This window comes from Anser cygnoides, chromosome 1 (genome assembly GCF_040182565.1).
Source record: "Anser cygnoides isolate HZ-2024a breed goose chromosome 1, Taihu_goose_T2T_genome, whole genome shotgun sequence".
NCBI lineage: Eukaryota > Metazoa > Chordata > Aves > Anseriformes > Anatidae > Anser > Anser cygnoides.
Genome location: NC_089873.1, coordinates 120,403,179 through 120,423,670, shown reverse-complemented (window position 1 = coordinate 120,423,670; position 20,492 = coordinate 120,403,179). Strand labels below are relative to the sequence as shown.

General features: G+C 35.1%; 1 protein-coding gene across 2 annotated transcripts in view; it reads left to right on the top strand.

The window, feature by feature from the left end:
- USP9X (ubiquitin specific peptidase 9 X-linked) overlaps nucleotides 1-20,492 on the top strand; it is a 101,936-nt gene that overhangs the window by 37,176 nt on the left and 44,268 nt on the right. For both annotated transcript variants that reach the window (XM_066980093.1, XM_066980086.1), the window contains exons 10-15: nucleotides 1,265-1,417; nucleotides 5,944-6,048; nucleotides 7,480-7,686; nucleotides 8,260-8,396; nucleotides 13,286-13,419; nucleotides 19,407-19,494. In XM_066980093.1, coding sequence (XP_066836194.1) covers nucleotides 1,265-1,417; nucleotides 5,944-6,048; nucleotides 7,480-7,686; nucleotides 8,260-8,396; nucleotides 13,286-13,419; nucleotides 19,407-19,494 — 824 coding nt within the window. The remainder of the gene's footprint in view (nucleotides 1-1,264; nucleotides 1,418-5,943; nucleotides 6,049-7,479; nucleotides 7,687-8,259; nucleotides 8,397-13,285; nucleotides 13,420-19,406; nucleotides 19,495-20,492) is intronic.

Genomic DNA, 20,492 nt, shown 5'->3' with positions numbered 1-20,492 from the left:
TGACACAGTACCTAAAAATTGAATGTTCGTTTAAATGAGGGTGTAGTCCACTTTTTATACTTCAAATTATTTTCTTCTAATGAGAATTCCGAATGATTACACTGCTTTCCACCATTCAGAAGCAGAAGTGTGTAGAAAAGTAAAATGTTCATCTGTATTCTTCGGTACAGAAAGTTCTAGACATCACATTTTGTGATTTTATTTAACATTCACAAACTTTGGATACTGTTCTACGCTTGAAAGCATATGTGACTAACAAATAACGTGAGCATATATAAAGTTAAAGCAATTTTGCTCTTTTCTCTTGATCTTTGCAGAACTTAATTTTGTTGTTTTTGCACTATTCTGCCTCAGCATTGTAACTAGCTAATGGTTTATAATCTGCAGGACTGCTGGCAAAATGAAGTTGTTGCTAAGTTTGACCTTTTCAAGCAATAGGGAGAAATAGCTCTCTTTTCTTATGCACTCTTTATAGTTTGGCATCTCAGACAAGACCTCTGTTTTTAAATGAAAATATATAGGTTTATGTATTTTGCAAGACTAGATTGAACGTTTTAAGTCTGTGATCACGGACACTGCATTGGACAGTTTGCTGTATATGTTTTTCTTTTGTGATGCTCAAAGTGCACACTGCTTTGTTTCAGTTGGAACAAAAAAATAAGTGTATGAAGCTATTTTCAGTCAATGACACCACTGAAAAAAGTTGTATATACTTAAATACTGCTTGAATATTTGCCTCTAATTCAATTAGAAGCATAAAAAAAATGCAAGTGGAAATACATAAATAATTAACCTTTTTACACATCAGTTTTTGCTTATGCTCTTCTTGTGCCCTATACTGTAGGGCATACCAGTAAAACTAGAAGTGTCTTAAAATGGTTTTGATATTTAATGATTTTGAATTAGAAAAGGTTCGTTCCTTGAATAGAAGACTTAACTGTTCTTCTCATCGGCTTTTTGTTTGAGTTTGTCTGAACTTTTTTTATGCTTAGAGTTCATGATTTTAATATGCCAGGAAAAAATATTTTCCTTAAGGTATCACAATGACTGGCACATTGGATTATTTAAAACACTGATATTTTTAAAAGAGGAAAGTAAAGACAAAATACCTTCCTCTTGTTCTCAATCTTTCTGGCTTCTCCCAGTTAGAATATTGTATATAAAAACAGTCCTTAACAGTCTGATGTATTTTTTTTTATTTGCTTAAATATTATTGATAGCACTTCAGTAATTTGAGATGGCACTACTTTCTTTTTATATTCAGGAATGGATCCAGCAGAATAATATTTTATCGATTGTGTTGAGAGATAGTCTTCATCAACCTCAGTATGTAGAGAAATTAGAGAAGATTCTTCGTTTTGTCATCAAAGAGAAAGCCCTCACTTTGCAGGATCTTGACAACATTTGGGCTGCACAGGTAAAGAATTAAGCTGCTAGTCTGCTTCTGAGCAGGAAGGAGCTTATTCTATGTCATATACTGAGAAGAGGAAGACTTGTGCTTCTTATGATTGGTATTAGACAAAGCTGAAGAAAAATCTGAAACCAAGTGGCGGTCTTTTTCAGGATTCTGTGTCTGAGAATTGTCTTCTCAAATGTGGTCAGTAAAGGAGGTTAAATACCTATGTATGCAAAGTCTTAAAGAACAGCATCCCATGGGAATCTGCTTTTAAGGGCTTAAGCGTCCACAAGAGCTGATTACTTTTCAAGAACCACCTTATAAAAGCACAGGAGCAAGCAATTCCGGTGTATCATAAGTCAAGTAAGCCAGGTGGGAGACCAGCTTGGCTGAACGGGGACTTCCTTTTGGAACTCAAGCAGTGAAAAAAAACATACGATCTCTCTAAGGTCGCACAGGAAGATTACAGAGCTGCAGTTTGCATTTACAGAAAAAAACAAAGACCAAAACTCAACTAGAGTTAAAGCTATCCAGTGATGTTTCAGATAACAAGCAAAGCTTTTTAAAAGTATGTTAATATCAAGAGGAGGTCTAAGGAAAATACTGGACCATTACTGGATGGTGCTGGTCACTCTGTGTAGGTGCAGCCCCACCTAGAGTGTTCTGTGTAGTTCTGGGCTCAACATCTTAAACAACTTAAATGTTAAGATACTTGACTGTGTCCAGGGGAGGACAACAAAACTGTTAAAAGGGCTGGAAGGCATGTCCTGTGAGGAGAGGCTAAGGACACTGGGTTTGATAAGCTTGGAGAAAAGGAGGTTATGGGGTAACCTCGTTGATCTCCACAATGTTGTGATTAGAGGAAATGGAGAGGGAGGTGCTCATCTTTTCTCCTTGGTATCTAAGTGACAGGTTGCATAGGAATGGGGCAAAGGTACATCAGGGGAGGTTCAGACTAGACATTAGGAAAAGCTTTCTTACTGTGAGAGTGGTCAAATGTTGGAACCTGCTGCCTAGTGAGGTGGTTGATGCCCCATGCTTGTCCGTGTTTGAGGCATTTGGATAAGGCCCTTAATGATATGTTTTAACTTTGGGTCAGCCCCGAAATACTCTGACAGTTGGACTCGGTCTTTGTAGGTCTGCTTCAGCTAAAACTATTTTATTCTATGATTTAACTTTATTCTATGATCCAACATTATGGTTGGTAAGTCTTCAGGAAACCCCAAAGTTGAGGAAAGTCTGAATTATGAAAAATCTAATAATTATGATTTAATGTTTTAAAATACAGTAAAAATATATATTGTTATTCTCTAAATTCAGTACAGTTTCTCATCACTTTTTTTTTTTTTTTAACTCACTACAATTCTTTTCCTGAGCAGGGAGCTATTAAAAAGGCTTACAATAGCGACTGTTCTGGAAGTTGTTTAACAGCAAATGCTTTCGTTTGTAAGTTTTTGAATATTCACTTGATTACTTAAATGATCAGTGAGACTGGGCTACCTAGTTACGGGCTGCATGAGTTTAGATCACACAAAGGGCAGTTGAAGAGACATAATGATTATTAAATATTGAGTATACAGAAAATGAAGGGTAGTTTTAGGATAGAAATAAGCATGAGGGCACATATCCTTGTTCATAAATAATTGGTAGTAAAACTGTTAATGTAATTGTACAAGCCCTTAGGTCAGTTAAAGTGTGGGAAGGCTAAATCTTGTTTTCAAGATAGAGGGCTAATACAGCAATTGGGTACTACTGTACCCCTTGTTAGTATGTGTTTGCAATCTTCTGAACTGTAACAGGTTGACTTAAACAGATTTATATAGGTATCCCTATTCAGGCACCCCTTGTTCAGGTTTGTTTAAAGCACTTGGGACTGCAGGCAGTGTAGTGGAGGCTTGACTTGAGATCTCTGATGTTTCAGCTTCATAATCTCTAGACTTCAGTTCCAGCATGATAGTAACTACACAGGCTGAAACTCAAGACAATGTTTTTTTCCTAGTTATCCTCAAATCCCATGTAGAAAACTACATCTCGTAACTTAAAGCAATCATGGATCACTTGAATTAAGGTGATCATACTGTTTGTTTTCAGCTTGTCTGTAGAGCTTTCCAGACTGTCTTTGTAAGAAATCTGGGCAGTGGGGAAAGGTTTAGAAAAGTAATTATGCTACTTGTAGGCTTGTATTAGCTATCACCTTCTATAGGAAGCCTCACCTTCTATAGGAAAAAGTGACCAAAATTTGGGCGGGGGGGGGGGAATCTTCCAGGCAGTTAAGTATATTACTCAGAGGCCCTGAAAACAGGGATGTGTGGATAAGTTAGTTTAAGCCATACTTCTACTGTTCCAGAAATGCATGAACAAGTTGTGCAACCCCTAAAAGATACGGATAGCCCACTGCAACAGTTATAAAATCAGTTTGGGAATAAATCTTCCATGCTTTCAAATACCTGCTTTACTCTGTTCACTTTTTTTTTCTTGCTTTCAGTTAGATTGTTGCCATGGTGCACTTGCAGGTTTGTTTTGCATTTTTGTGTTTGTTTTTTTTTCCACTGAAAATTGGATTCAGTAGGCCTTACTCAGGTAGATGTTTTCACCGTGGCTTTGGCCATGAAATTAAAACAGACTTAAATTAAAAAAAAAAAAAAAAAGGTAAGAATACCAAAGTCTGCTAATATAGAATATTATTTTTCCATATTCACTACTCAGCATGTTTAGTAGTTTTTAGAAGTTCTTATTAAATGATTGCCTCTAAGAGCAGCTGGAGCATGAAATTTCGGTAGCGGGAGTTGATTTACTGTGTAGCTTTATATAACAGGCAGGCTATTTTAGCTCTGACTCAGTGCAGTACTGATGTGGTTTTGCTTTCAGACTGGAGCCATTATGTTTTTGCCTGGGTTTAGAGGGTGAGCATGCACAGATTTACAGTTAATGATACAGTAGTGCCCTGAGAATCTCAATATACAACTAGAATAAAAATAAGTAGTCCATGAGAAGTAATAAAAATATGCTACTTTTGGCTTTAGAAGGCAACATAAGCTTTAAGTTTTACTGATCTTACAAAGACAGCATTTACAAAATAAAAGTATGTTTGATTCAAGGAATAACGTTGAAGACTCTAAAGGCAAGAATTAAGTTGCAACCTGTTGAGTTACAGGAATTCATCCAGATGGACAAGAAATAAAATTGCAGAGATTAGTGTTGGGATTTTATTACTTACATTCTAGAGCATTTAACTAGGACTCTAAATGGGCTTCCCTGTTTCCATACAGTAAGCTTACAGTTCACACACTAGGTTTTGTATCTCCTCATGCTGTGTTATACAGCTCCAGTACATGCTTCTCCTTTCATATGTTACACTAGAGATGGTCTTTCTGTCCTGTATGCTCTCAGTTTTTCTTTCTATCCAGAAAATGGACTACTAAGAGAATAAAAGGAGGAGATATTTTGCAAAATTGAGTGGTATAACTGGTTCAGTAATTCCTTCTCTCATAATTTGACTGATAACATGAAAATGAATGTTGCTACTTTTTTTTTTTTTAAGTAAATTTAGGGCCCACAATTAAGAATTCTACAGCACAGCATATTAGGGGCTGTTTTTGTTGTTTTTAAGTGAACTACTGATGCAAGCTTTTAGAAGGAAATGATTTCCAAAACTGCTCAAGCATGTATTTTTAATACTCTAAAAGATTAATTACATCAGAGATTTTTTTCTCTCTTGCATATTTTATTCTACACTTGGGGGAAATTTTTCTATAGTAGACTAGCTACTGATACATATAGTCCAAAACTGTTGTTTTTCATGAGTGCAGATTTAAAGTACAGGATGTGCTATCCTGCTGGGAATTATAAGAAGGAAACGTTCTTCTCACCCAGAGTCAAAATTCAGTTAGCTGTTTTTACTGTGTTGTCTTGGTCCTTAAATGTCAAAATTGTGATATATGCCAAACTCTAATTTAAAATATTATCTAGTATATAACTCAAGACTTTGCCATTAGTTGTTTGGTTGATAGATTTTATAAGGTTATAAGCTGCTGTTGGCTAACAAGTCATTCGTGAATCTGCTAGCACAAAAGAAATATTTCAGCCCAAGAAATTACGTGTAAATATGTGAAAATACTAAAAATTGTCTTGCAGCTTAAATGAAATTCAGTGAAATTCACTGAAGAAGGGGATTTTGAGTCCTTAAAAAAAAAAAAAAAAAAGAGAAAATACTGATTTGTAAATTTAAATGCTGGTGTAGACTACATTTTACCATCCTAGTATGATATAAAAATAAATATTGTGACAGCAGCATTCATAATTCTAAACAAATACTTGTGTACATGCACAATGCACTCACTTTTTGAATAGTTACACATACAAGACAAACTTAAATAATATGATTTCCCAGTGAAATGGATACTAGTTTGACGCTGCTCCCACAACATCAGCTATTCTTGCTGAGCACTTCAGACAGCCTTCTTGTAAAACCAATAGAGGATGTCTTGCTACTTGAGTTAATATTGATTGTTACAAACGTTGGTCAATTCTTTTTGTCTTCTTGACAGGCAGGAAAACATGAAGCCATTGTAAAGAATGTACATGACCTCCTTGCAAAATTAGCTTGGGATTTCTCTCCTGAACAGCTTGATCATCTGTTCGATTGTTTTAAGGTAATTATGCATGTTTTGACTGTACTCAGGAAACGGATTGTGAAGTTGGCTACAGATTTGTGACTCTTTTAACATGTACTTTACGTGGGCAGTTTTCTTGTGTTAAAAGACTTTCCTGTATATAGCAACAATTTGTAATGTGTACTATTAAAACTAGATAGATCGTGTTATACTTCATTGAGCATCCACTGTGAGTTTTGTTTACTTCCTGTCTAAAGCAGAGGGTCATTATCCTAGATTAATTGATGATCACTTCTGGATAATGCACATATGTTGAGGACTGTAGGATTGCTAAATGTCACTTCAATGCTATGCATATTGACCTTTTCAAATAAATTACTTACCTTTAATACCTTATTGTGTCTATTCTAAATTATTAATTGTTGGTGGTTTGATAAATAATGTTTTTCTCTTAGTGTTAGAGTACCTTTCATGAAATTTACCAGGTATTGCTACTTACCATCTTCAAGGAGAGGAGGAGGTGAAGGACTCCTTTCCCCACTTCATCTTTATCATGTAATAATTTTGCCCTGGTTAACATACACATAGGAGGAAACAGGAAGATAAAGTAAAATGTTTATAAACATAGAATGATTTGATTGTAGCCATTACACAAAACAACTTGTTTCTGAAAGATTGTGTTATTCACTGGCTTTTTATGTATGCTAACATTTACATTTTTAGCTTCTAGTAGTAGTCATATGGACTGTTCTCCTGTTGCACTTTCAGGAGGTGAGAAAATGCAAGCGAGCTTTGTAGACTCAGTTTTCTGTTTTTAGATAAATGCCTGACAGTAACATTTTGGCTTGCATGCAATTTGTGCTCCAATTAATGGGTGACTTCTGATTTGGTAAATATGAGCTGAATCCTCCGTAATTTAGATATTGACTTAAATGCTCAGAAGTTCTATGGGTAAGCCGTCATGTCTGACTCTGAGAGATGGATATGAAGCAATGTTATATTGATAACTCACTCAGAAAAAAGGTTAACTTGATAGAGAGAACATTTGTTTCTGTCAGATTCAGAGGCACCAGGAATACTGAATTTTTACTCATTTAGCGATTGTAAGTTAATCAGGAGTGTTTAAGTATAAGCACAGGAGTTTTGAGAGAGCATTTGTAAGAAACAGCTGAGTCCAGTCTGTTTTGACTACTCGTGAACTGGTCGGTGTTGTTAACTTTTACAAACATATCTGTGGTGTTTATTTAAAGATCCTTAATTTTTAAGTCTCAAAGTTAAATACATTTAAACTGTAAATGCTAGAACTGTTCAGTTTTGACTTAGGTATTGCTATGATGTGGTATTTTTAATGAAAAAATGTGAATACTATTTTTTGTGAATACTATATTTTTGCATCAATTTAATGGTTCATGCTATAGCATGTGAGATTGGAAAAGCGTAACTTTCATATTGAATAAAATCTTTCTTTAGGCAAGTTGGACAAATGCAAGCAAGAAACAACGTGAGAAGCTACTTGAGTTAATCCGTCGTCTTGCAGAGGATGACAAGGATGGTGTGATGGCACACAAAGTGCTGAACCTTTTATGGAATTTGGCTCATAGCGATGATGTACCAGTTGATATCATGGACCAGGCTCTTAGTGCTCATATTAAAATCTTAGATTACAGCTGTTCACAGGTGTGTAATCTGGTATGATTCTGTTGTGAAATCAGTCACTAAAAGTTTCACTCTCCAACACCCCCTCCCCACCCCCCCCACCCCCCCAAAAAAAAAATAATTAAGGGTGATGGTAATATAGCAAATGTCAGCCAAAATATTTAATTCGTCATGCTTCAAAATTAATCTATTATCCACCTTTACAGCCATTGGCAGGTTTTGTTTCATAGTTGAGAAACTGCTCCTCATTGTTTCTTGATATTTTATAGCAGTTTAGTCTGACCAATGGGTAGAAATAATTGAAAGGAGAAAAAGCAAATGAGTTTAAGACTAATGATCTTATCTAGCTATATTTTTTTTCTTAAATATGTACTGAATTCTTCAGTGGTTGTTGCAGGCAGAGTTTGTATCATACTGATAGCTTCTGCTAGGATGCAGTGCTGTTCAGATAATCTTACGAATGTATGCTTCAGAACTAAGTTGGTCTAGTAGTTGTATGGCTTTGTGTGTTCTGTTATGTTGTGGAAGCAAATAAAGTAGGGGAATGATTATTGTTTCTAAAATATACTTGATTGTAAACACTTGTTCTTTAAGGATCGAGATACACAAAAGATCCAGTGGATAGATCGTTTTATAGAAGAGCTTCGCACAAACGACAAATGGGTCATTCCTGCACTGAAACAAATTAGAGAAATTTGCAGTTTGTTTGGTGAAGCACCACAGAATATGAGGTAAGAATGGAATGCAAATACAGTGTCTCTTATAAGTTGAGAGGGTTGGAATGAAGCAATTTCTTGCCTTTTTTTATTTTAAACGAGAGGCAGGGAGACCTTAGTTAAATCTTTACCTGTGTTTGAAGATGCTCTTTAGTGTTTTAACGTGTATAGACAGCATCTAAAAATTGAAACACAGTGTTTTGTAAGAGAGCATTAATGTGAACTCTTTTTCTGAAACATGCTTTTACTCATTTTTAGAAGAATAGTAGTCTGATTTGCAGAGAATCTGGGTTTGTTTTCTGTTATGTATGGACTTTAGTGCTTAACAGTAAAATTAGCTTACAAAGTATAAATAAGATACGTTATCTTGTGTGTAATTTATAAATATATATATATGAAAATCCAAAACAGGACTTGTTAAAATCTAGAAACTTGATTTCATTAACATACTTTCTCACTACAGAAATTGTTTGCCAAAAAAATTTTGTATCCACATGAGAAGTTTTACAAACTTCAGGAAAAAAGTTGTTTATTTATCAGTGCTATATAATTGCTTTATTTTCATTCTTGTAAGCAGGTAAACTATTCAAATCAGTATTGCTGTTAAAGTCTGCTTACAAGATCAAGGCAGGGAAAGTTGAAGAAAACAAGCCTTCAGTTTACCCAACACTACCTTCTTACTGATACTGGTTTAAGGAGCTGTGATATTGCATTCCTGGCTCTTGGAGGCTTCTTTATTCATTTAGTTTGCAACCTATTTCTCAGTTTTCATGACACTTTAATCCATTACAATTTTCCATTAATGATTGATTGAGCTTTTTGCAGCAAGGTCACAAAGATACTAACTTATTAGCACATATGTCTGTTTTCTGTGTCTTAGTTCTTAACCTTTTACAGGCTCTAAGATCTAGGGGAATGTAGCTACCTGGTTACTTTCGGTACTTGTTCAAGTTGGACACCTATTAGCATAGTGCCGGAACAAAAAAGTTTTGCTTTCAATTCTTGAATCAGAGCTCATTCAAGGCACTAATTGGGTTTCTGCTCTGAACTAATCTTGGAAGGAACCTAACTTTTCTTTTGACTATAGAAATTTAGTTTTGCTCTAAGGCAAGCATATGTACAGTTGGATGGCTTGAATCTCTCTCCCTATTTTTGGTCAGATTGTCTCTTCCATTTGTCAAACTTTACTGAAGTCTGCATTGCAGTATGTGGTAATACATCAGCTTTATGCAGAATTTGAAAACATGTGAAGTAGGAAAGAAAACTTTGGATTAAAGGTTTTACTCAGGGGACTTTCATGTGAAGAAGCCTTTATTAGGTAGATGCATTTGAGGGAGTTCTTTAATCAGAAATTATTGCACAGGTGACTGGGACACCATAGTGAGTTAAAACATGATTTTGAAGTAATTAGTGACTTTCCAGTCCTCTGAGCTTCCAGATAATTTGTAATATTGATACAGTTGGGAAACTGTAATGCATGCATCTAACACATACCGACTTAAATCTGTACTGTCCTTCAAGAATTTGGGTTGAAAATAGGTTGAAACAGTTGTTCATTGTGACAGTTGTCTCAAAACATCACACAGAGCTTTCTGTGTGTGACGTTAATTCCATAATTGTTATACTACTCTTTTTGGGTGTTTAAATTCATTTGCAATTATAAGTTTAGTCCAGAACGAGTAAGGCTGTTGATGTTTGGCAAACATAAGTATAAATTACGTTATGTCATTAGCACTGTAGAGATTCTTTTGGGGAGGAGGATCTAATTGTTGACAGTTATTCCTGAAGTTGAGCAAAGTGACAAATAGGTTATATAGTTGCTTTGGCAACATTTAACTTCTTAACTACAGGGAAACACTATATGTTTTGGGAGTTTAGTTTAACCAGAATTGCAATAGCATTAGAAAGTAGTTCTTGGATGGGTGCAAGGATACCAGTTAATGTTAAGAAATAGTCAACTTCATTACTCAACGATTCTTAGGGTACAGAAAATTATTCATTTTTCTGTGTTGAAAGGGAGAATGTCTCCTGTAGACCACTCTCAAGTGCTTAGGTTTGACCCGTGTCTACCCTAGCAGTACAAGGTTGGTCTCCAAAATTGCTTGCCTAGAAGAATTAATTGAACATTGATAGGACCTTCTGTAAGAGTTTGAATTTTGTAACTGCTTTAAGACAATGATGAACTTAGTCTCAAGTCACTTTTTTTTTTTTTTAACCTAAAAAAAGAATTTGCTGGTTTATGACTCTGGACCTTTAATGTCTGCTTTTAATGGTAGATAGCATTTACTGGCTTAATAGATGATCTCTCGACTTTGAAAGCTGAGTCATATGCAGTATTATGTGAGGCAAGTTATATGCACAGATAAATAATCTTACCGTTTTTTTGAAAATTACATTTAAATTAAGTTGGTTGGGACTTCGGCTTTGTCACTGCAAATATTTTTTGAAGAAAATAAATACAGTCTAATTACTGTATGTTCTTCTTAGCATTTCTAAAGTACTTGGGCATTCATTTCAAAATGGTACCTTCTCTTCCTATACGTTGGCTTTTGATATCCATTTAGCAGAAGAGTAATGGAAGGATAAGTTTTTCTCTTAACATCCATTTTTCATGTTTCTCAGTTAATTAGTAAAGCAGTATATTATAATGGAAACGTAATCAATTAACCCAACCTTAGAGGCTTATGGGATAATTTTGTAGTTTTATGTGGAGTTTGCTTTAACTGTAGAAAGCAAACTTGAAAAGTCTTGTCAAATTATCTTTTTCTTCTGTGCATATGTACAGTCATCTTGCCTTTGACTCCATCCTAGCAGATGATTAAAATAACAGTTTACATGTTGCTCACAAATACTATGCAACAACTCCTAGCTCATAACTCTAGTTCTTAAAATTATCAGCTTTTTGAACTGGTTGCTAACCCAGGTGAATCCACGTGTCCAAATTGTCCATTTGTGCATGTGATTGAGGGGTGTGAGGAGCAAAATGTAAAGTGTATCTTGGAAGATTTACTTAGTCTTCTGCAGATAAAGTTTCCCTTTGTTATATTTGGTGAGATTGATACAAATGCCTAATATTATGAGTGTATGAACCAAGCTGTTGGCATCTAGATCCAACAAAATACACCTTGCTTATGCTTGTTCCCTTAAGTGTTTCACCATCTGTATTTCCTAAATCATCAATGTTCTTATTTAATGTTACCTTTTGTCAATACATCCTTCTATCTAGAGCTAGTGTCTCAGGTAGCCACTAAAACAGACACGCAATGTTTTGTTGTTTTTACTTCTACCTTATGCTGAGCCAGGGGGTTGACAGGGCTGGAATGAAGTGTACTTGGAAAGTTTCTTATGGTGAAAACAAAGGACATTCTTTCTGTATATTTGAAGTCCTGTGTGTTTTCTGGCTTCATGCTTCTATGTGTTTCGTTTTCTGTACTGCAGACTTCGTTTTTTGTTTTTTTTTTTTTTTTTTTTTAACACAATTTGTGCTTTAAATGCCTTTTCCAAGCTGTTCTGGAAAACTCTGCATATTATGAAACAGTCTTTTGAAGATGTCTCTGCTCAGTAGGCCATATTCTGTTGGTAGCAGATAACAAAATTACTGGATATCTGGGAAGAAAGTTGATGGCTTCTGTCTTTTAAACCCAAATTGACAGTGATCTTTGTTCTGATGAATCAACTGAGCTGTTGTCATTACATCTACAGTGCAGTGTGGTTATCATCTGCAAGGTCATTAGCAGCTGATTATGGAACTAGGATTTCTTGCCTCCCCTACTGTTCTCACAAGGTGTGGTGATACTGTCAAGTGTTGTAGCTCATGTGGTACCGAGTCCAGGTTTCCCAGGAAGGATAAGAGTTCCTACCAGCAATCTAGTCAGCTAGCTCTGGAGTGTACTCTGAGAGTTGGAGGAAGGGAGAACAGTTCTGAAATCTCATTTATATTTCTTCTGGGCAGGCTATTGGGAACAGCAGAGAGGCAGTACAACAAATAGCTCCTTTTTCCCCCTCTTTCTCTTGGAAGAGCCATGCAAATTTGCATTGGTTATGCAGCCAAGACGTGAGTGCTGTGCTATAGAGGGGTTGAAGCATTTTAAGGTTATTCTGTAGGGGCGATTAGTAGTCCCACGTTCTAGAATTTGATAGTGCTCATGGCATGTGGGTGTTGTGCTCAAGCTATGTATTTGCTCTTGCAGTTTACTTTTGCAAACTAAATATGACTAATATCCTTTAAGAGTAGCATTTTGGTGAGATTTTTTATAGTAGACATAAATTATCATTTATTTATTTGTGGTGTTTCTTCTTTTTAACTTCTGTTTTTTTCTTACACTGTACGTTGCATGTAACTGCTTTTTTGTCTGCACCAACTTTTTTTAGATATTGTTAGGGAAGGAAAAAGGTAATGTAGAGCTGTGTAGTTTTTTGAAGTATTGAAAAAAATACAAGACAGCTTTCATTCCGAAAGTTGATAGTTTTAGTTTATTTTAATATTAAATTAAGAAAATAATATGGGATGTGGAGGAAACTGTGGTTATGCATATTGTAGCTATACTACAGCCGAGAGTCTCCATCTTTACTGTGCGGTTTGCAGGCAGGTATTTCTATTCCTGACTCGCTGCAGATATTCTGCCTCCGGCATACTTAACTGCTCAGATTGCTTCAATACTTTTCATACGTACTACAGCTGTATAATCCTCATTATGTAACTGCTTTTAATAACTGGTAAAAACTATTGGTGCATCAGAAGAAAAAAATAAAAGCATTGTCAGAGACCTAGTATGCTTTTTATTTTAGATCTTTTAGCAAAGTTTAGAACTTGCATTGAAGACATTAGTTTCTTAAATTGGTTTATGGACTGTTAGGTGCAAGACTTCTCTGCTTTTCTTACAACACTTATATTTTAATTTCAGTCAAACTCAACGAAGTCCCCATGTGTTTTACCGACATGACTTAATCAATCAACTTCAGCACAATCATGCCCTAGTTACATTGGTTGCAGAAAATCTCTCTGCCTATATGGAAAGCATGAGGCAGTATGCTAAAGGTAAGTTATTAAATAAAAATTGGCCTCATAAATAGTGTGTAAAAACTCCAGTTGAAAATGGAGTTGAAAGCCAATTCTCATAATGAAATAACTGTTATTGTTTGTTCACTCAATTTTAGAGCATTTGTGGGTTTGATAGCCTTTGTGGTGTCAGACTGGGCAAGAAAAGCTTAAAATGCAAATGGTTTGTTGGTTCATGATTGAAAACATGGTGGTCTACAGCACAATATGGGGAAGTGACTGCACTTGTTTATCTGTGGGTTGATAAGCATCATCTTGCCCTACTTAGATTAGGGTGGTGGTTTTTGTGGAAAGTCCTAATAATAATCTTGGATATTGTCCCACTCCTAGTTTTGAATTTTTGTAGGGTCCTTTGAGAAGTGTTTTAATCAATTCTGTTTGAAGCCATTGTTTGGAAATTGTCAGGGAGAAGGACTTAAGACCACAGTGGTACCATTTTATTTTATTTTTACCATGCAGTTCTGTTTCTGTTTAGCTGCTTTCTCACTGTGTTTGTTACCAGCAATACTTTGGCAGCATATTGTGTTAGTATTTATAAATTTCAGTTTAAACTCAGCCCTGCACTGATGAGTTTACATTCTTATCCTTGAAGGAAGCTAGCTTTCTAGCTGCTGAAGTAGGAGTAGGGAATTGAAGGAGAATGTTGGACAATGACTGTCCCTGTAACACTGGACCAACAGTACTCTATGTATTGAACTAAGCCAGCAAAACTGAGAGGAGTAAATTTACCCCCACACATGTACTTTATTGACTGCAACCAGGGACCATTCTACCCTATGCATACATATGCGTACCCTACATAGCATCCTACCAACCTGTTAGTTACATCTCAAAAATGGTACTACAATATGTAGGAATTCAATTCTGACTGTTCGGAGAGAACAGGATATGTGCATTTTGTAAAGTCTGTCTGTGTGGGGTTGTGTCTTCCTATGCTTAGGTAAGTTGCCTATAAACCTTTAATTCTGTAATTATTTTAATCTTGGAGTGCTTGATACAGATACCTAAAATGTTCTATTAAAACAAGATTTCAAAGTGGTGCAATGTGAAAATGGTAGTTTCATCCTGGTGCAGGTTAATGAGTACTACATTTAAGCTAAATCTGCATACCGTAGCTATATTTTTTTTATTCAGAGGTACATGGGAGAGTTTACCCTAATCTAAGTGTTTTCATTAATGATAACATTATACTAATTAATATTAAAATGGTACTAGATGGTTTGTTGTGTTCTCAAGCAATAGTATCTTAAGTTTAGTCTTGTCTGGGAAGGTAGAATAGTGTGTGTTTTACTTCATGTAACTTTTATAAGCTATTGGAGTGCTGTTTAACTTTGCAAAAGTGATGCAAAAACACAATTCCATTTATAGTGAGCTTTGCATTTTAACTCTATGGATAGCTCTCTTTTTCTTGGACTTTGGCCAGTGATGAAAATCTGGGGTTTGGCCTCAAGGTTTTGAAGGAAACATAATCAGCAACTATATTCTAATGCATTTGTGTTTGTACAAAAATAGCCTATACATGCTATTCATATATGAACTGTTATTCATTAATTTAAATTAATTTTTGAACTCAGAAGCCAAAAAGTCATTTTTGCGAATATTTACCTATCAAATTGTCAATGACTTTAGCCCAAAAGTTAGGCTAATGTCTTGCATGTTTTTTTTTCTTAAGCAAAAAACTGCATCCCATTCCCCTATTCTTTCCAGCTCCCCCTACACACGCACGCACAGTGACTCAATAAAGCAGTAATACAAACATTTTTGGCACAGTAGAAATTAAAAATTTGCAAAGAGGATAACTTTAATCTACTCAGTGATTAAATTGTGCTCTCTTGAAATGAAGCTGCTTCAAAATTTCTTCCCATTTGTATAAGAGTGCAAAAACAAAGGAACACTAGTGCAGCTTTTTTTTTTCTTCCTGGATACTTTGTCTGCCCTTAATTATGTATTACACCATCTACTAATCTTCTAGTTACTATACTGAGACAGTATTACACAATTCCTACCTATACAACTTCAGGTTTTGTAGAATAAGTAGAGCAGAATACAGAGAAAACAGCATCAAGTTTGCACTCATCCCAATATTTCCACGCCTTCCTGGAGGAGGAGAGAAGATAACGGGGGAGGGAAGGGAATGAATGAAAGGAGAAGGAAGTTTATCATGATTGTACAGACAGATGGTAAGAACTGGACAGCTGTAGAATCAAACCAAGTTGGTGAAAGTGAATGAGACATGGGGAGAAGATTAGAGGCAAAAACCCAGACAGCCCAGGACAGAGAAATGTCATATTTAAAAAAAAAAAAAAAAAAAAAAGTTCTGTTGCCCATAGATCTTTTTGATTAACTCCAAAATCACTATGTATTTTGTGATTTTTTTGTTTTGAACTTGCAATATTTTTATTTTCTGAAGGAAAAGGCTCCTATAACTGTATTCTGTGAAGAAGTGAACAGATGATTCTATTCTGTTATTCATTAGTATGTCATGGGATAGTGGAATTGAGTACACCCTCAGTAAGTTCATGGATAACACCAAGCTGAGCAGTGCAGTTGATAAGATAGTAAGGAATGCCATCCAGGGGGACCTGGATAGGCTTTAGAAGTGGGCCCACGTGAACCTCATCAAGTTCAGCAAGGCCAAGCGCAAGGACCTGCACCTGGGACAGGGCAACCCCTGCTCTCCATACAGACTGGGAGGTGATTCTTCGATTGAGGGAGGAGTGTAGGTAGCAGTAAGACAAGGGGTAATGGCTTTAAACTGAAAGAGGGTAGATTTAGATTAGATGTTAGGAAGAAATTCTTCACTATGAGTGTGGTGAGGTACTGGAACAGGTTGTCCAGAGCAGCTGTGGATGCCCCATCCCTGGAAGTGTTCAAGGTCAGGTTGGATGGGGCTTTGGGCAACCTGCTCTAGTAAGAGGTGTCTTTGCTTGTGGCAGGGGGTTGGACTAGGTCATCTTTAAAGGTCCCTTTTAACCCAAAACCATTCTGTGTTTTCTATGATTCTATGGTTTTCTATCATATCCCCTTTTATATTTTCGCCTTTTTAAGGTTAAAGAAGAACCTAATCCATGTTTCAGAATTCTCCTGATTACTGACACTCTCTTTACTTTCTACTGAACTCACTTCCCCCCTATTCTTCAGAGTCCTCTGTGAGATGAGGTGACTGGTATTGCATTGTAATATTGAAAGAGGGTAGTTTTTTTAAAGTAACTATATATTATATTATTTTTATATGTCTGTCCTTATTCCGTCTCCTTTTAATGTAGATATTTTCAGTTCTTCCTTTGCACTGGTTAATAATGTCTTTGTGTGTATTTTAACAATACTGTTCAGATCTTGAGTTGATATAAATGGTAGAGTATCCTTAATTCTAAGTACTTGAAATTTTTGTCCCTAACTTTGCAAACACCAGACTTGACACAGTGTAATTTATTGACTACAGTAGGTTAGATTTTCTTAATTTTACAGTTCTCTTAGGTTTCTTGATTGTTTCTTGATTTCTTTTGCTGTTCAGCTCTCATCATCTTTGCAGATCATGTTTCAGTCCGTTAAGTTCTGGACGTAGTGTAGAAGCCTAAGGTGTAAAGCTTGCCACCTGTATTTTTTTCTCCTTTCTGCTGCTTTTTTGTTTAGTGATAAGTTGTATCTTAGCTCATAGTTCCATCTTTTTGACTGTTGATCAAAAATCTTTTCAAATCTTGAATGGATTGATAGCCAGTTCTCCTTCATCTTCTATTTCCTAATAAAATTAAAAAATCCAAATCTATTAATGTAATTATTTAGAGAGATTTTGCCATATAATCTCCTATATGTGTTTATCACTAATTATACGTAAATTTTCAACCATTTTTTGATCTGTAGTTTCTCTGGTCATTCCTTTGGTTCCTTTATGTACAAAAAAAAAATTGAAGGTTATGGTTGGGCTTGCTGTGAGGTGCACAGTGTAGAAAGTGAATGGGAGAGATACAGACAGTAGCTGAGATAGAGAATAGACTGAATTTTTGTAGTTCACCATTTTTCAGAATTTTTAAGTACTCTTATATTGGCTTTGGACAACTGACTGATCTTTAATAACTTGAATTCTTCTATCACTGCCATTCTTGGTACTTGTGTCTGTGAATTAATCTATATTCACCAAAAAAAAAAAAAAAAAAGCCCAGACAGTTGGCCTCCATCCCCAAATAAAAATAAAATAACCACCAAAAAACTACCCGACATTTGAAGGTGACTAGTTACATTTTCTCTGCAATTTACTTACCTGCTGTCATAGTTTCCTCTGCTGGTCCCACAGCTTATTCTTTAAGTTTCCTACATCTAACACTTGCTAATTTTATATACTTTCTTAAGGAATCTCTTTGTAATTGCCCATTTATGCTGACTTCATTAGGATTAAGATTTAAATTTCTGAAGGATTTCTGGTGGCTATGTCTCCACTTTTCTAGAAATTATCAATTAACTATTAGTCTTCTGATTTGCCTTTTATAAAAATTCGTAAGCTAATGTACTTTTAGCCTATTGTATGTAGAGTGCAGTATTTGGGACAATTATTTTCCCTTAATTTTGAAACACTGTTGGTGCACTTCAGTTGTTAGACTTGTATCAAGAAAAGAAATAAATACAATAGGAAATACTGATTTATTTTTCAGTTCTGAAGATCAGTTTTATCATGAGTGGATGCTATCGTGATACAGTCTCCCACAACTGGGTCATCTTAGCTGAAAGTAATCTATATAACTCTTGCAAATAAGTAATACAGTAATAATTAGTTTATAATGGAGCTGTAATGTGACGCATGTCACAATGAAATATTTCCTACTAGTACATGTCAAGTACCAGAGTCCTGCTTATAATAAAAATACATAACAAAGAAGTGTTTCCTGTTGTGAAGAATTCCAAAATGCATCAAGGTCCAATGATGCCTAATTTATTGCTAGCAATCGTTATTTTAATTGCTGAACAAAAGGAATATTTTTCTGAATTTGAATTGATTTAATGGTTTTGAAAATCCTTTCTCTGAAAGAGGTTACTTTCGTATACAGTACTGTTTCAACAATAAATCCAGATGAGGATCCTCAAGCTCTGGAAATAAAACTAGTTCTTGATGTAGCTGTTTTCTTCTGTTTTCACAAGGAATTAAAGAAGATCATTACAGTAACAAGTTATTTGAGAGACACCTAGATTGTGTCTTTTGGGGGGAGGTGTTAGAAACCAAAACAACGTGTTTGTGTGAAGCAAACAACAGTTTGCTAAACAGTATTATGCATAGATTTGACAAATTATAGATAAAAGTTTGATTTATTGCCTTATTTTTATATTGCACAACATTTGCTGTTTCAAGCTTGTCAGTATTACAGGAGTTAGTTTTTGTACTTGCAAGCTTGCAGTAAGCTTGTCATATACTTACTTCCTCTCTGTGTTATCATGTATATCACTACTTAGAAAGGTGTTAAGGAGCTGGAGTTGTGGGTTCCTCTGGAGAGAGAAAACCCTAAAAATGTAAAAACATGTTATGGAGAAGATGTTCTGTAATGAAATTAGAGCATCCTTAGGAAAAAAAACTGAATAATCTGAGTGATATGCTTGATATGCTTTTATTTTAACTGACTTACTTCCCAAAGAAAATGTGTTTAACTGAGGAAGAATTAATTTGAATAAGTAGAATGAAGTTTCTTGATTATTCTGTAATAGTTTCATTATACTGAATGATGAACACATATATCTGTACGTAAGTATTCGTTGATGTGATAAGAGCCCTCAGCAATCTTTGCCTATACCCATTTTAATTTAGAATGTAGTATTAACTGTTAGGAGGCTGCTGAAAGTGATTTTCATAATCCTTCCTGAAAATTTATTGTCCCTTGGTATTAATTATATTTTGGCTATCAAGTTTTCAAATACATCCTGTCCTTTACAGTTAGCATGTCTTCTCAGCATGTATTGTCTAATAAAACTTTTTATATTTACAGAGCATGGTGAGTATGATCCACAAACTGTAAGACCAGGAAGCAGATACAGTCATGTGCAAGAAGTACAAGAGCGACTTAATTTCTTACGGTTAGTTTTGACTTGATCTTTTTTTTTCTACTTCTGTAGAAATATCTTAAATACTTGAAAGAAAAAAAGTCATGCTAGCTGCTTTTCTTGTTTAGCTTTAAGCTGTTGTATTAACTTCTTTCAAAACTCAGATGCAAAAATGCACCAAGTGGGTGGGTTTTATTTGTTTTTTTTGTTTGTTTGTTTTTCCAGAAAGTTCCTATGCTAGTATAGGAATAATCAGTTGAAGTTCATTAGCATCTTTGTAATCCATAACTGTGATTCTGCCCTAAGATATCTATGGGTTTTTTCTGTCTGTGTGCAGAACCCTACTGACTTGAATACAATATGCATGAGGATACAGCTACACGCATATTAGGATAACATAGCTGAAACTTTGAAATACTCCAAGTAAAGATATGCCCACGTGTCCTTACTTGTAGCACCATGCCAAATCTAAGTCCATGTTCATAAATAGATATGTACTGGTGTCATACGCTGATAGTAGGTTGTCAGCCTTAGAAGGAGGTTGGAAAAGACACACACGCAAAAAAAAATAAAAATAAAAAATAACGGGATGACTTTTTAATACTAGCTGTTTGAATAAAATAAAAAAGCAAAGGATCTCTGCTCACGACAGAGCTGCAGTATGTTGATGCTATTCAGGTTCACACTCACAGCTTTTTCTTGCTTGGTTTTAACTTTTTTTTAGACTTGTAAAAATATTTTTAAGAACTTTCATTATCCTTTGTTTTTCTTGAAACATTCTTAGTGTTAACCTTCATAATTAAAGTTTTTAATAGTTCTTTCATAATAATTTACCACAAGTCAAAAACTTACAACTAGATTTTTTTCTTTTTATTTTTGACTTACACTTCTATTCTATAAAATCAATCCCTTATTTTGTGGTTTTGCTAAAGCATAATTGTGAATGACTGCAGAAGTGATTTAATCTCGTATGTTGTGACCTGACTTCAAAATGAATTGTTTACCTTAGGAGATGTGCATTTATATATATT